Genomic DNA, 12383 nt, shown 5'->3' with positions numbered 1-12383 from the left:
GGGGAAATAAAACTGTAACACAAACACTTGAAACTCTTCATAGGAGACACCACTTGAGCTGCTGCCTCTTCTTCTGGAGCTGTGTCCACTGTCGTCATCATCATCTTCTTCCGAATCATCGAGGCTTCGTGGAAAGCTACGGCCACTGAGTGGACGGTTTAGAGAATTTCTGTCTAGCTCTAAGTCCTCCTTAGTGGAAACAAACACAACTGTTAGAATTTGACTCTTCCTTACTCCTACAATCAGTGTGTCATATTTGCAGGCAATGGAAACCTGCTTGACCAACTGAGAATAGTTTTGTGGTTCTTTCAAGATAATAGTAGAGTGCCCAAACCACAATTCAGGATGAGCAAAACATTTCCTATCCAAGCCTAATACAGGTAGTCCTCGACTTACAACAGTTCATTTAGTGACTGTTCAAAGTTACGATGACACTGAAAAATGTGACTTATTACCATTTTTCACAGTTACGACCTTTAAAGTATCTCCATGATCATGTAATCAAAATCCAGAGGCTCAGCAAATGGTTCATACTTATGACCAATGCTGTGTCCCAAGGTCATATCTTGCAACCTTCAATGGGGAGCCAGTTTCACTTAACAACCAGGTTACCAACTTATCAACTGTAGTTATTCACTTAACAGTTGTGGCAAGCAAGGCCGTAAAATGGGGCAAAACTCACTTAACAAATGTCTCACTTAACAAACAGAAATTTTGGGCTCCATTGTGGTCATGAGTTGAGGACTACCTGTACGCTATTTTGTTGCCCCGTCATTCAAAACTCAGCAGCCAGAGATCTTCATTAGCAATAAAATGAGATTGTACAAACCAGAGGTGGGTTCCTACCAGTTTGCACCTATTCGGTAGAACCGGTTCATCAAATCTACCGAACCGGTTAGAAGAGGTTCCACCAGTGGACCCGGAAAGCAGGCCACCTCTTTTGGAAGAGGTTCCAAAAAATTTTGAAACCCACTACTGACCCACACACACACACACACACACACATGCACACACACACACTCACACACAGAGAGAAAGAGAGAGAGAGAAAGAAAGGAAGAAAGAAAAAGTGAGAGATGAAAGAAAAAAAGGAAAAAGGGAGAGAGAGAGACAAAAGAAAGGAAAGAAAGAGAAAGAGAGAGAGAGAGAGACAGAGACAGAGAGACAGAGAGAGACAGAGACAGAGAGAGAGAAAACATGGCTGGCAAGCCTCTCCCACTAGGTTACATGGCCGGGAAGCCACTCCCACAAAGGAGGCCACACCCACAGAGTAGGTTCAAAAAAAATTTGAAACCCACCACTGGTACAAACTTAGTAAACAGAACTAGGAAAAAATGCTTCTCTGAAATCAAAAAATAAATTTCCAAAGAAATAAAATTCCAGAATTTTGTACGGCATTCATAGCCATGAAGATTTATTTCTGATTCAATTGCAGTTCAGGCTAACAAATCATCCCTTCCCGCCTTATTTTTCAAGAATACAATCATGCCATCCAACGTAAAGCTCACCCTCTCTTTCTCCAAATCATCTCTCATTTGCTGATGCTCCAACTCCGTCAATTCTTGATCCCCATCTTGGTCATACTTTGTAAAGATGGCTTCGATCTCAGCATCCGTACGTCCCTTTCTGGAAGTAAAACCTAGGTTTTTAAATATGATTGCTTTAAATGTCTCAATAAAAATTATTTTCTTGTGCTAGGAATAAATAAGGGGCCATCACATAGGCATTCAGTATCCAGCAACTTAATTATATTACTGTTTTGTAGAACTGTCATAAAATTAGCAGAGTCACTAAATGCAACCAGAAGTGTTACTCTGTATAAACGTATGCCCTGAAAAATTACTACTGTGGAGTAATCACATCTTTACTTTAAGCCAGTAAATATACAAGGAGACAGACCCTTTCTTGTAACTTACTTAATTGAGATGAGAGTGCTATAGGATGGAAATAAAGTATGTTTTATGGATACCTATAAGAAATACTTAAAAGAATGGACATATATTTTCATACGCAAATGATACAAAGAAGTTCATTGAGATAAACTGGTTTATGGAAAGAGTAAATAAGGATCCAATCACAAACATAAAGGGAGGTAAAGGAAAGACAAAAAAACCCCATGATTTAAAAGAAACGATGAGAATCTGAAAATGAAACATGAGAAATCAAACAAAAGGGAATGGATATGATTCAAAGAAGACTAGTTTGCAAGGACAGAAAGATATGGAGAGAAATTGCAAACAACCGTATGGTAAAGCAGATTTAATCATTTTCTTTCTTTTTTTCTTATCAAATTCCTTTGCTTTCTGTTTCTTTCCTCTGTTTCGGGGCTGTGGGAAACAGTGGTTCTTCTAAAAGCAACAGTGTGGTCATTTACTTGTTATTTAGTCTTTGTACGAAAGAAGAAGAAACTGTGCAAACCTACCCCTTTAGGTTCTGCCGCAGTTCATCAAAATTTAATTTGCCTCCACAATGGCGCAGACTCTCTGAAATGTCATCGACTGGTGTTTTTTTCAATTTTAATTTCACCATGGCTTTCGTGTATCCCTGAAAAAGGAGAGCGATATATTCCTTATGTGGGTACAGTTGTTAGGCAAGCAATGCAGTGAAGCGCCTTGGGGTTTCAAACAGAAGTGAATGACCTAACAATTGCAGACTTTAAATGAGGTGATTCCACCCTCCACCCACCCCCAATTTTCTACCCATTTTGGGTGGTTTTTGCTTTGATCCCCCTTTTCAAACAATATGTTACTTCATAAGTATCCTGTGTGAGATGTTTACATAGAAGTGTGAGGTCATAAGTACAGTATATGTATGAGTTGCCTGGATCCGTTTCTATTGTGGCCCAGCAGGAGCCGTTGGAGCTGCCACCAGACTCCGACAGCGAGGGGCCCTATGAGTCGGCTCTGGAGGATGTGGAGGACCCTGGACAGGGTTCCGACTCCGAGCAGGGTGCAGAGAGGCTGGTTGGCCAACAGGAGGCGACTGAGCCTTGGGCCAGTGGAGAGGAGACAAGGGAGTGTGATCTGGACATCAGCAGTGGGGAGGAGCCAAGGGAATTGTTCCTAGATGCCCGGCAGCAAAGAGCTAATAGGCGTAGGGAACAATTACGCAATTACAGGAGGAAATTGCACCCAGCTGGTGGTCATTAGGCTCCTCTCCAGACTTCTGCCCTTTTTGCAGAAGTCAACGCATTAACTAATGCTTGATGAACAGTATTGTGAGCTTGGCAGGCTGGATTGCTGCCTCGGCTTATCTGTGCCGGATTGCTGCCAAGGATCTGTCTGTCTGTGAATAAATTCTGTAAAATATCTTTGGCTTGGAGTGTTTTGGTATGGGACGAGGGGGGTCAGAACACATTTCTATAGCTTTTGTTAATTTATAAGGATTTGTTAAAATAACTGATTTACTTACCCTTAAAATTTCTAAATCCCCAGCCAGCTGGGGAATTCTGGGAATTAAATTCCACACATCTTAAAGTTGACAAGTTTGAAAAACACTGTTATAAATCATATCCAGACCCTGTTATATATATAGGTATGATAGCTGATTGTCAGATGAGGTTCTAGTAACAACAGATTGTGCCAGGAAGATATTCTAGTCTTTTTCATTTTAATTTTTAAAAAAATGATAAATATTTTCCTCCCCACATCCCATTAGTACATGGAAACAACTCTCTTGTCATCTTATTCCGTTATTTAAATTTCTTAGATCAATTATCTTGCTCAGGGTGTTACTCCAATTTAGTCAAAAATGGAATTATAATCAGTTTGTTACAACAGGCCAAACAAGTAGTTAAACTGTTCTATGATGGACACCAAATATCACAAGCCCTGATTTTAATTAAGTCAACACTCTAAACACTAATGAGTTTAAGTCCCTCCTCAGTCCTGATTTTGAACCAGTCACCAGGAGACTGTGAGTTCTAGTCCAGCCTTAGCCATGCAAGCCAGCTGGGTGATTTTGGCCAGTTGCTCTCTCTCAGCCCAAGTCATCTCACAGGGTTGTCATTATGGGGAAAATAGAAGGAAGAGGTTGTGTTGGATATATTCGACACCTTGAGTCATTTGAATAAATAATCGTGAAAACAATGAGATAATTTGGTGTTAAACCATTACAATCCAAGGATGAGATTACCTTTTTAAGAAGATCCGAAAGTTCCATTTCTGACTTCTGCTGTATCATATCAGATTTGACTTCTGAATATGTGTCGTTGATTATGGCCACAAACATGTTCTGTTTAAGAAAAGCACTTTAGAAATTTTTTTTTTTAAAAAATGCTGACTTCCTGTTTTTAAAAATCTCAGTACAAAACAAGTAATTTCTCAATATCTCTAGCAATTACGTATTTTTTTGGAGTACAAGACGCACCAAGATTTTGAAGAGGTACATTTAAAAAAAAGGTTTTTGCACTCTGCAGACCTCCCAAACTCTCTGCATGCTTCATTTTTTTGTGAAAAACAGGGCATGCAGAGAGTTTGAGAGGCCTGCAAAGTGCTCCTGGGGGTTGGGGGGGGGGGACGGACAAAAACGAGCAAAAAATGGCCCATTTTTTGGGGGACAAAAAAGGGGCTTGCATAGCCTTTAGGATGCTTGTAGAGTGCTCCTTGGGACCGCCCCCTCCCAAAATGAGCAAACAACGGCCCGTTTTTCACTGATTTTTGCCCTCCCCAGAAGCACTTTGCAGGCCTCCCAATCCTCTGCACGTCCATTTTTGTGAAGGGGTGGGGTTTCAGGAGGCCAAAAATTCTGTATTCAGTGTATAAGATGCACCCCGATTTTCACCCTTTTTTGGGGGGGGGGAAAGGTTTGTCTTATACTCCAAAAAATATGGTAACTTTGGCAACTGCAAATATTAAACAATTTTTTTCTGGTCCCCTTTAAGTTGATTTTGCGGGTTTATCATTGGTCATTAGAAAAAAAACAAAAATGAAGCCATTTATGTGGCATGTGAACAATGCAGAAGGAAATATAGCAGGGCACACCCTTAAGTTTCATTCATTTTGATATGAAAAGTAGATATTACATTGCCACTTGTATTAATGTCTCCTTATATATTCAGAAAAAGAAGCAGCTTCATTACTTGCTAGCACAGGATACCTGTGAGCCGGCATTTCATGTATGCCCAATGCGAACCGTATGGGTTTTGATTTTGATAGGCACAGAGGTGGAATGGGACAACTCAACATAGCCAACTTGCCCTGGTCAATTCACCATTAGGACAACTCTCCATGGACAGTGGCGGATTAAGGCTTACTGGTGCTCTAAGCACTGACAAATCTTGGTGCCTGTTAGGAATATAATCTAACGGTTGGGTTGGCAATATATAAATCATATAGCAATGCTGTACCTGTTTCTTTAAACCATACTGTAAAATGTGATTGGTTGCTGTATTCCTCAATCGGCCATAAGAGGGAGCCCGAATGCCTGTTAGCGCTCTCTCTGTTAGTTAGATGCTGGGCTGATCTGATCTGAGTGCCGTGAGCTATTGTAAGTTTTGCAACTGTTAGCAAACCTTGATTACTGGACTGATTATATGTTACTAGACTATGTTATTTGGATTATCCCTTAACTGAAAGACGCTGATGACTGACTATCTTATCCGTGTATGACTTGGACTGTTTGATAGACTCTGATACCTCTATTTTCCACGAAAGTAAAAGCCTATTTAAACTGCAGTGTCTCTGAATGCTGGTTTGTGTGTTCTCCAACACAACTGTCACAACGCTTCGCTGAACGTACTCGCTCTCCCAATGGGGGAGCTTACCTAACAGCGCCCCCCTCTTTTGTACATACTGTACAAATCTTCATCGGGTTTTTCTTTCTTTCTCAACTTTGTGGTGCCCCCAGGGGCCTGGTGCGCATGCTTATCCTGCTTAACGGTTAATACACCACTGTCCATGGGCAACTCACTGGGGGACAGCTTGGCACAGGGCAATTCAAAAATTAAATTTAATTATTTAAAATAATTAAATAATTATTTTGCTTTTTGTCATTCACATTTCATTCTGTCCCGCCTTTGGCATCCTTTCTTTAATGATTCTATTCCACCACTTCTTTGTTATTCGTGTAACTCTTGTTCCGTGGCAAATTGTCCCATGCCAAATTGGCCACAGCGAGTTGGCCATGGCAAGCTGTCCTAGACCTGACAGAGAAGCATAGAATCTGCACCTTTTTGATTTGATGTTTGCGAAATCTGCCCACTTTTTAGTATAGTAAGACAGCAGTGAGATTCTCCCATTACCAATGTAAGGATTTGGAAGGTACATGCTTCTGGTGAGATTTAGTCCTTTTTTTTTTGTTCTTCTGGTACATAGATACATAGCATAAAACTCGTATTAGCTGTATTGAAAAATAATAATGCAAAATAAACTTCCATTTGAAAAGATGACCAGCAACAAAAATATCAAGGAACAAAAAAAAAAATTACGTACCAAAAGAATGAAGAGCATAAAGAACACAAATGAAGTGAAATAAACGGGTCCTAAGATTCTGTTAGCTTCTTCAACCTCTGTAAAGTCAAAATCTCCCAGCAGGATGCGGAACTGAGTAAAGCTTTAAAGAGAATAACACGCTAAAGTTTAGCCAACAGTTAAGGCACTGGGTGCTACTGGAATTTTCTTTACCAATTAACTTCAATCTTTCAGGATGTTCCCAGTGCAAAATGAGGTGTTTGAATGCATTCTGTAGCTGAGAGGCTGAAGTAAGCTGAATACAACGGAAATAGAGTATGGAAGAAGTGTGAACTAAAACAAACAAACAGATTCAAGAATGAATGAGTGGAAGCAGATTGGATTCAAGACGGACCAGGATGGAGGAAATTCATTGAGATTTGTGTATGATCACAAAAAAATGAGGACCATATTGCAAAATGAATATACAAAGGAACAGTGAATGAGTTGAAAAGGATAGGAAGCGCAAGCAATGTGGTTGGATGGATTTCTTAAGATGCTGCTGAAGAGATCATTTAAGGAACAAAGTATTGAAATATTGTATGGATAAAGTGAAAACAAAGATAATTTACAAATACACAGTTCTGTCATTGTCACTTTCATATCTCATGTCTTTTAATTTCTCTGGCTTCTACAGCTAGTCCCCGACTTGCAACAGTTCATTTAGTGACCGTTCAAAGTTACAACGGCACTGAAAAAAACTGACTTATTCACACTTACAGCCGTTGAAGTATCCCCCTTGGTCATGTGAACAGCTTGTGTGACCTTCTGACAGCCAAATCTAATGGGGAAGCCAGATTCACTTAACAATCACGGTACTAACTTAACAACTGCAGTGGTTCACTTAACAACCGGGGCAAGGAAGGTCATAAAATGGGACAAAACTCATTTAACACATGTTTCACTTAGCAACAGAAATTTGTGGTGGTCAGTTGTGGTTGGAAGTCAAGGGCTACCTGTATTTCTTACTCTCCCCACTTCTCAATATGATCTTTCCTTTGAAAAGACAGAGTGTAATTAGGCTGCACTTCTTCTTCCGAGCGTTATTCCAGTGCTATTCCAGGGTCCCCCTGTTGGCAAAGCCGTCTCCATTTGGCTTGATTGAGGCTGTCTTCAGGGGTGATGCCCACACATTTCATGTCATGTAATTGTGATATGTAAGAAATAACCCCAAGCTAATCAGACAAAATATTAACAGTCTGAATCAGACTATATGTTAACAGTCTGTAAGACATTTACTAATTCACTAACAGCTTTTGAATCACGGTAATTTACATTTCAATCCCTTGAATGAGGAGTAGGGCAATGCACTTTAGATCTGGCTGACCTTGAACATTTCTCAAAAACTAGAGTTTGTTCTACTTTGGAAACCGCTTCTGGACTTTGTGCTTGAGGTGGAAAAAAAACGAAATGTTGATTTTGGGTTTCACCGATCAGATGTGTTTGTTGCTATAGAAATGGCTAGATTATATTATTATGTAAAAGTTTAAAAAGTTGAGATTTGATGCTATTATCTTATTCAACTGCACCGAAGGGAGTTGGAAATCAACGCCTTTTCTTTCTTTTTCCCCTTTGCCCTACACCAGAGGTCGGCAACCTTAAATACCCAAAGAGCCATTTGGACCGGTTTCCACAGAAAACACCGGGAGACACAAAACCCTTCCCATGCCTAACTATTTCCTGAGCGGCTACAGAACTAGCATATGTAGTTGAGATAAATGTTCTGTTTTCTTATGAAACTTTTCTTTTCTTGGATTTATCTATGGTTGGTCGAAAAGCTCAAAGAATCATGTGCCAGCAGGTATCACACATTGGCGGTTGTGACGCATATTTTGAGCGACAGGGAGCCACAGCAGAGGGATGTAAGAGCCACATGCGGCTCCAGAACCGCAGGATGCTGACCTTTTCTCTTCCCCCTTTCCTTTCCTTATTTTCCTACCAATTTCATTTGCATTTTATATTATACATTAATAAATTTAAAATGTTGTAAAAAAAACCCCGCTACAGTTGGTTCCAAATGCAGCTGTGTAAGCAGTTGTGAGGATGCTGTAGGGCACGGGTGTGAAACGCAATTGCATCACGTGACGAATCATGATGTATCGTGATCTGTTGGGTGCCCAGGTCTGCTATGTGAAATGTGCCTGTTACCAGTAAACTTTAGGGTATAATGCAGGTTTCCGATTGTCATCAACTAAGCTCTTATGGCATAGGATTGGCTATTTAAGGAACTGCTTTTTTCGGTTCCACCACAAAACCACGTTCGACTAAACCGCGCTCGACGAAACCGCGTAGCTGACGTCATCAACAGGGCGACAACAGCGCGGAGACAGAAACACGCTGTAAACGCTAAACCTAAAATTAACCCCTAAACCTAAACCTAACCCCCCTAAACCTAATCCTAAACCTAACCCTAAACCTAACCCTTAACCTAACCCTAAACCTAATCCTAACCCTTAACCTAACCCTAAACCTACCCCTACCCCTTAACCTAACCCTAAACCTAACCCTAAACCTAACCCTAACCCTAAACCTAAAGCTAACCCTAAACCTAACCCTTACCTTAAGTTGAATCAGCTTGCTTTCAAAGCACTATTTAAAGCGCCCTTCTTTCTCCGCGCTCGCTGTTGTCACCCTGTTGATGACGTCAGCAACGCGGTTTAATCGGGCGCGGCTTAGTCGAGCACTGTTTTGTCGTGCCACACTTTTTTCACTTCTGCCCTTCTCATAACCTGAAATAGAGTGGGCATCCCTTATGTCCCATCTATTAACTAATACCTTGTGATGGAGCCGAGGAAGGATGATTTTTCTGTCACTGTGTCTGCCTTCTGGGGCGCATATACGTAGTGTATCACAGGTAGTCCAGGACTTACACAACTGAGCCCAAAATTTCCGTTGCTGAGCGAGGCAGTTGTTACCACAAATTCTGCCCCATTTTACTTGCCACAGTTGTTAAGTGAACCACTGCAGTTATTACATTAGTAACACAGTTGTTAAGTGAATCAGTCTTCCCCATTGACTTTGCTGATCAGAAGATTTGCAAAAAGCGATCACATGACCCTGGGACAATGCAACCGTCATAAATACGAGCCAGATGCCAAGCATCATGTGGCCATGGAGATGCTGCAACGGTTGTAAGTGTGAAAAACAGTCATAGATCACTTTTTCCAATGCTGTTATAACTTCAAACAGTCACTAAATGAACTTTTGCAAGTCGAGGGGTACCTGCATGTTCTTACTTTCTCCAGTTGAATGAATTATGGTTGTGTTTTGAATTTATTCATCAACCATAACTGTTGAGTTGGGCAGCTTTAGAAATCTAAATTATAATATACAAACAAACAAAGAAGTTCATTGTACTTACACGCTATCCTGGAGAGTACTGAAATCGTTAACTTGGGTCCCAAAGACAAGATAAGCTAGTTGAGCATAAGCTAAGAAGATGATGAAAAACATAATTGCAAAGCCGAGAACATCTTTGGCACATCTCGACATGGTTGTTGACAATTGATTCATGGTTCGGTTGAAGCTGATAAATTTGAAAAGCTGACAAAGAAAAGAAAATGGTTTAAAACAAAGAGCAAACAGTAGCAGGAAGAACTGGGGTACCAACTAGAAAGAATTGCAGCGAACGAATTCCAAACCAATTAGCAATAGCAATAGATAGATTTATATAAGTCTTATACCACTTCATAGTACTTTACAGCCCTCTCTTAGTGGTTTACAGAGTCAGCATATTACCCCAGCAATCTGGATCCTCATTTTACCTACCTTGGAAGGATGGAAAGCTGAGTCAACCTTGACCTTGGTTAGATTTGAACTGCCGAACTGCAGCTAGCAGTCAACTGAAGTAGCCTGCAGTACTGCACTCTAACTACCATGCCACCTCGGCTCTCTCATATATTACAAGTCATATGGAAATAATATCTTAAATATTAATAAACTTTATGTCAAGGACTATTCCAAAGATTGTTTTTTGACAACTCAAAAATAAATACAAAGTAAATAGCATGAATTGTCATACACTTAATTACTAAATTGTATTATTACTCCTGTAACTATAGCAAAAACTAAATTGGATTGGACTTTCTGCTCCTTTTTAGAAAAAGCTCATTAGCTTTTAAAATAATTTTATATGTCATGCCAGAAAGCAATTTAAAAAACCCCTTAACTGCAAGGATTTTATCTACATTGGGAACTTTTAAAATTTTCTGTGTTCCTGACTTTTAGAGTAGATACACAATTAAAAGAGCAAAAGAGACAGATCTTGAATGCAAATTGGTTTTCTCCACTCTCAAATTATAAATATTCTATTTTTCAAAACAACAACAACAATGTTCTTATAAAATGTCCTAATTTACTTGAATTATCTCTGTAAAAATTGAGTTACCTTTATCCAGACGAAAAACATGGTAACAGCTGCAACATTGTTGAACTGGGTTTGCCAGTATGCTAAAGGTTCAAAATTGGGGAAGCTATTTTGACCTTCCAGCAGTTTCTTCAGTAGCTTATCCACAGTAGATATTTGATAGATATTCAATCCAATAGCTGCCAATGATAGCTGGGAATAGAAAAACAGGGGGAAAAACCCCAAACACAAAGTTTAGTGGACTAACTTTACCGCTCCTGCATAATATTGTAATCCTGTCAGTATAGACAACTGTCCCTTTAACTTCTAGTTAACACATGGTACTAGCAGAAGAAAACATTTTAGGTATCTTTAATACCATAAATAGATATCTAGAGAATTGAGGAAATGGCATTGAAAACTGATTGAAAAAGAGTTGAATACCACTCTGAAATTTATGGCCCATCCTTCTGGTCCTTTCATAATGCCTTGAAAACCTGGCTTTATTCTCAAACCTAGCTCCATCTAAGAGAACCATCTCCTGATTGTATGTATGATGGATTAAGAATATGCCCGTCTATTCATTTTTTTTTTTTTTTTTAAGTCTCAAAGGTGCTGAAGAAGCTTTTTGGATGTGAAACGAAACATTTTGAAAGAAAAACCAGAAAGTCCAATTGGCTTTTGAAAAAGCACCTTTGGCACAACCATGACCTGGATGACTAAGAAACTCCATAGATATTTTTGTTTTAAATGTTTTTATCTGTTTATTGTAAGCCTCCTAGCATAACAAAAAAGTCAAATGGGCAGCTACATAAATAATGTAGATAAATACAGTATAGAGTGCTTTGTAGTATAAGCATCTGGCTTCCTGTTCTAGTAGCTATGGTTACTAATTCATCAAACATGGGACGGTTATTACTAGTTATTTCCATCTAGCTGATTGTCCGGGTAATTATTTATAGGGGGGAAATGTACAGACCAAACGTAATTTCTAATGTTGGATTTTCTCCCTTACCAGAGGGAGCCTGTGAAGCTGTTACCATGGCAACTCCACTGCACTGTACATTAGAAGCCATTTTACAGCAGTACAGTAGAAGCAATTTTAAGGCACAACAGGCTGTATCTTAACAGAACACACACATAGAGAGGGGTTTTAGAGGTGTCTTACCCCCACAGTATTTGTTTCCAGTGGGTAAGTCATCTGTGTACCAAGTTTGGTTGAAATTGCTCGAGGCGTTCCAGAGTTTTGTTGGAACACGGACACACAGACAGCCATTTATATATATATAACTTTTTTTCCTAGCAGCAGCAAGAAAGAAGGTATTTCTAACAGTTATGGTGTAGAAAGGACAAACAATGAGGCATTTCTTTGTTGGTCAGAGACTTGAGAGTTGGCAATTCCCTACAAAGTTTCAGGAATATTTCAAACTGGTCAGTATTGAAATGGGTTTACTTACTGTGATAATGAGAACATCGAGACAGTTCCAAAGATTCCTAAAATAGAACAACCGGTGAATGTGAATTTCCAGGATTTCTTCCACCACATAATAAATAACAAAGAGGCAAAACACAATTTCACAAGCAGCCAA

At 39.6% G+C, this 12383-nt stretch overlaps 1 protein-coding gene across 3 annotated transcripts in view; it reads right to left on the bottom strand.

Moving 5' to 3' along the window:
- Nucleotides 1-12383, bottom strand: part of LOC116513224 (polycystin-2-like) — a 29980-nt gene that overhangs the window by 2461 nt on the left and 15136 nt on the right. The window contains exons 6-13 of one of the 3 annotated variants that reach the window (XM_032224199.1): nt 12252-12383; nt 10837-11007; nt 9811-9992; nt 6432-6552; nt 4135-4233; nt 2423-2544; nt 1509-1626; nt 26-189 (exon numbers count right to left, since the gene is read on the bottom strand). The exon at nt 12252-12383 is cut by the window's right edge and continues 97 nt beyond it. In XM_032224199.1, the coding sequence (XP_032080090.1) occupies nt 26-189; nt 1509-1626; nt 2423-2544; nt 4135-4233; nt 6432-6552; nt 9811-9992; nt 10837-11007; nt 12252-12383 (1109 nt within the window). Of the gene's footprint in view, nt 1-25; nt 190-1508; nt 1640-2422; nt 2545-4134; nt 4234-6431; nt 6553-9810; nt 9993-10836; nt 11008-12251 lie in introns of those variants that run through there. The other 2 variants (XM_032224200.1, XM_032224201.1) reach the window with 2 other exon arrangements.

Source organism: Thamnophis elegans, chromosome 9 (genome assembly GCF_009769535.1).
Source record: "Thamnophis elegans isolate rThaEle1 chromosome 9, rThaEle1.pri, whole genome shotgun sequence".
Lineage (NCBI taxonomy): Eukaryota > Metazoa > Chordata > Lepidosauria > Squamata > Colubridae > Thamnophis > Thamnophis elegans.
Note: the sequence above shows the minus strand (reverse complement) of the source record. Positions and strands in the feature narration are given on the sequence as shown.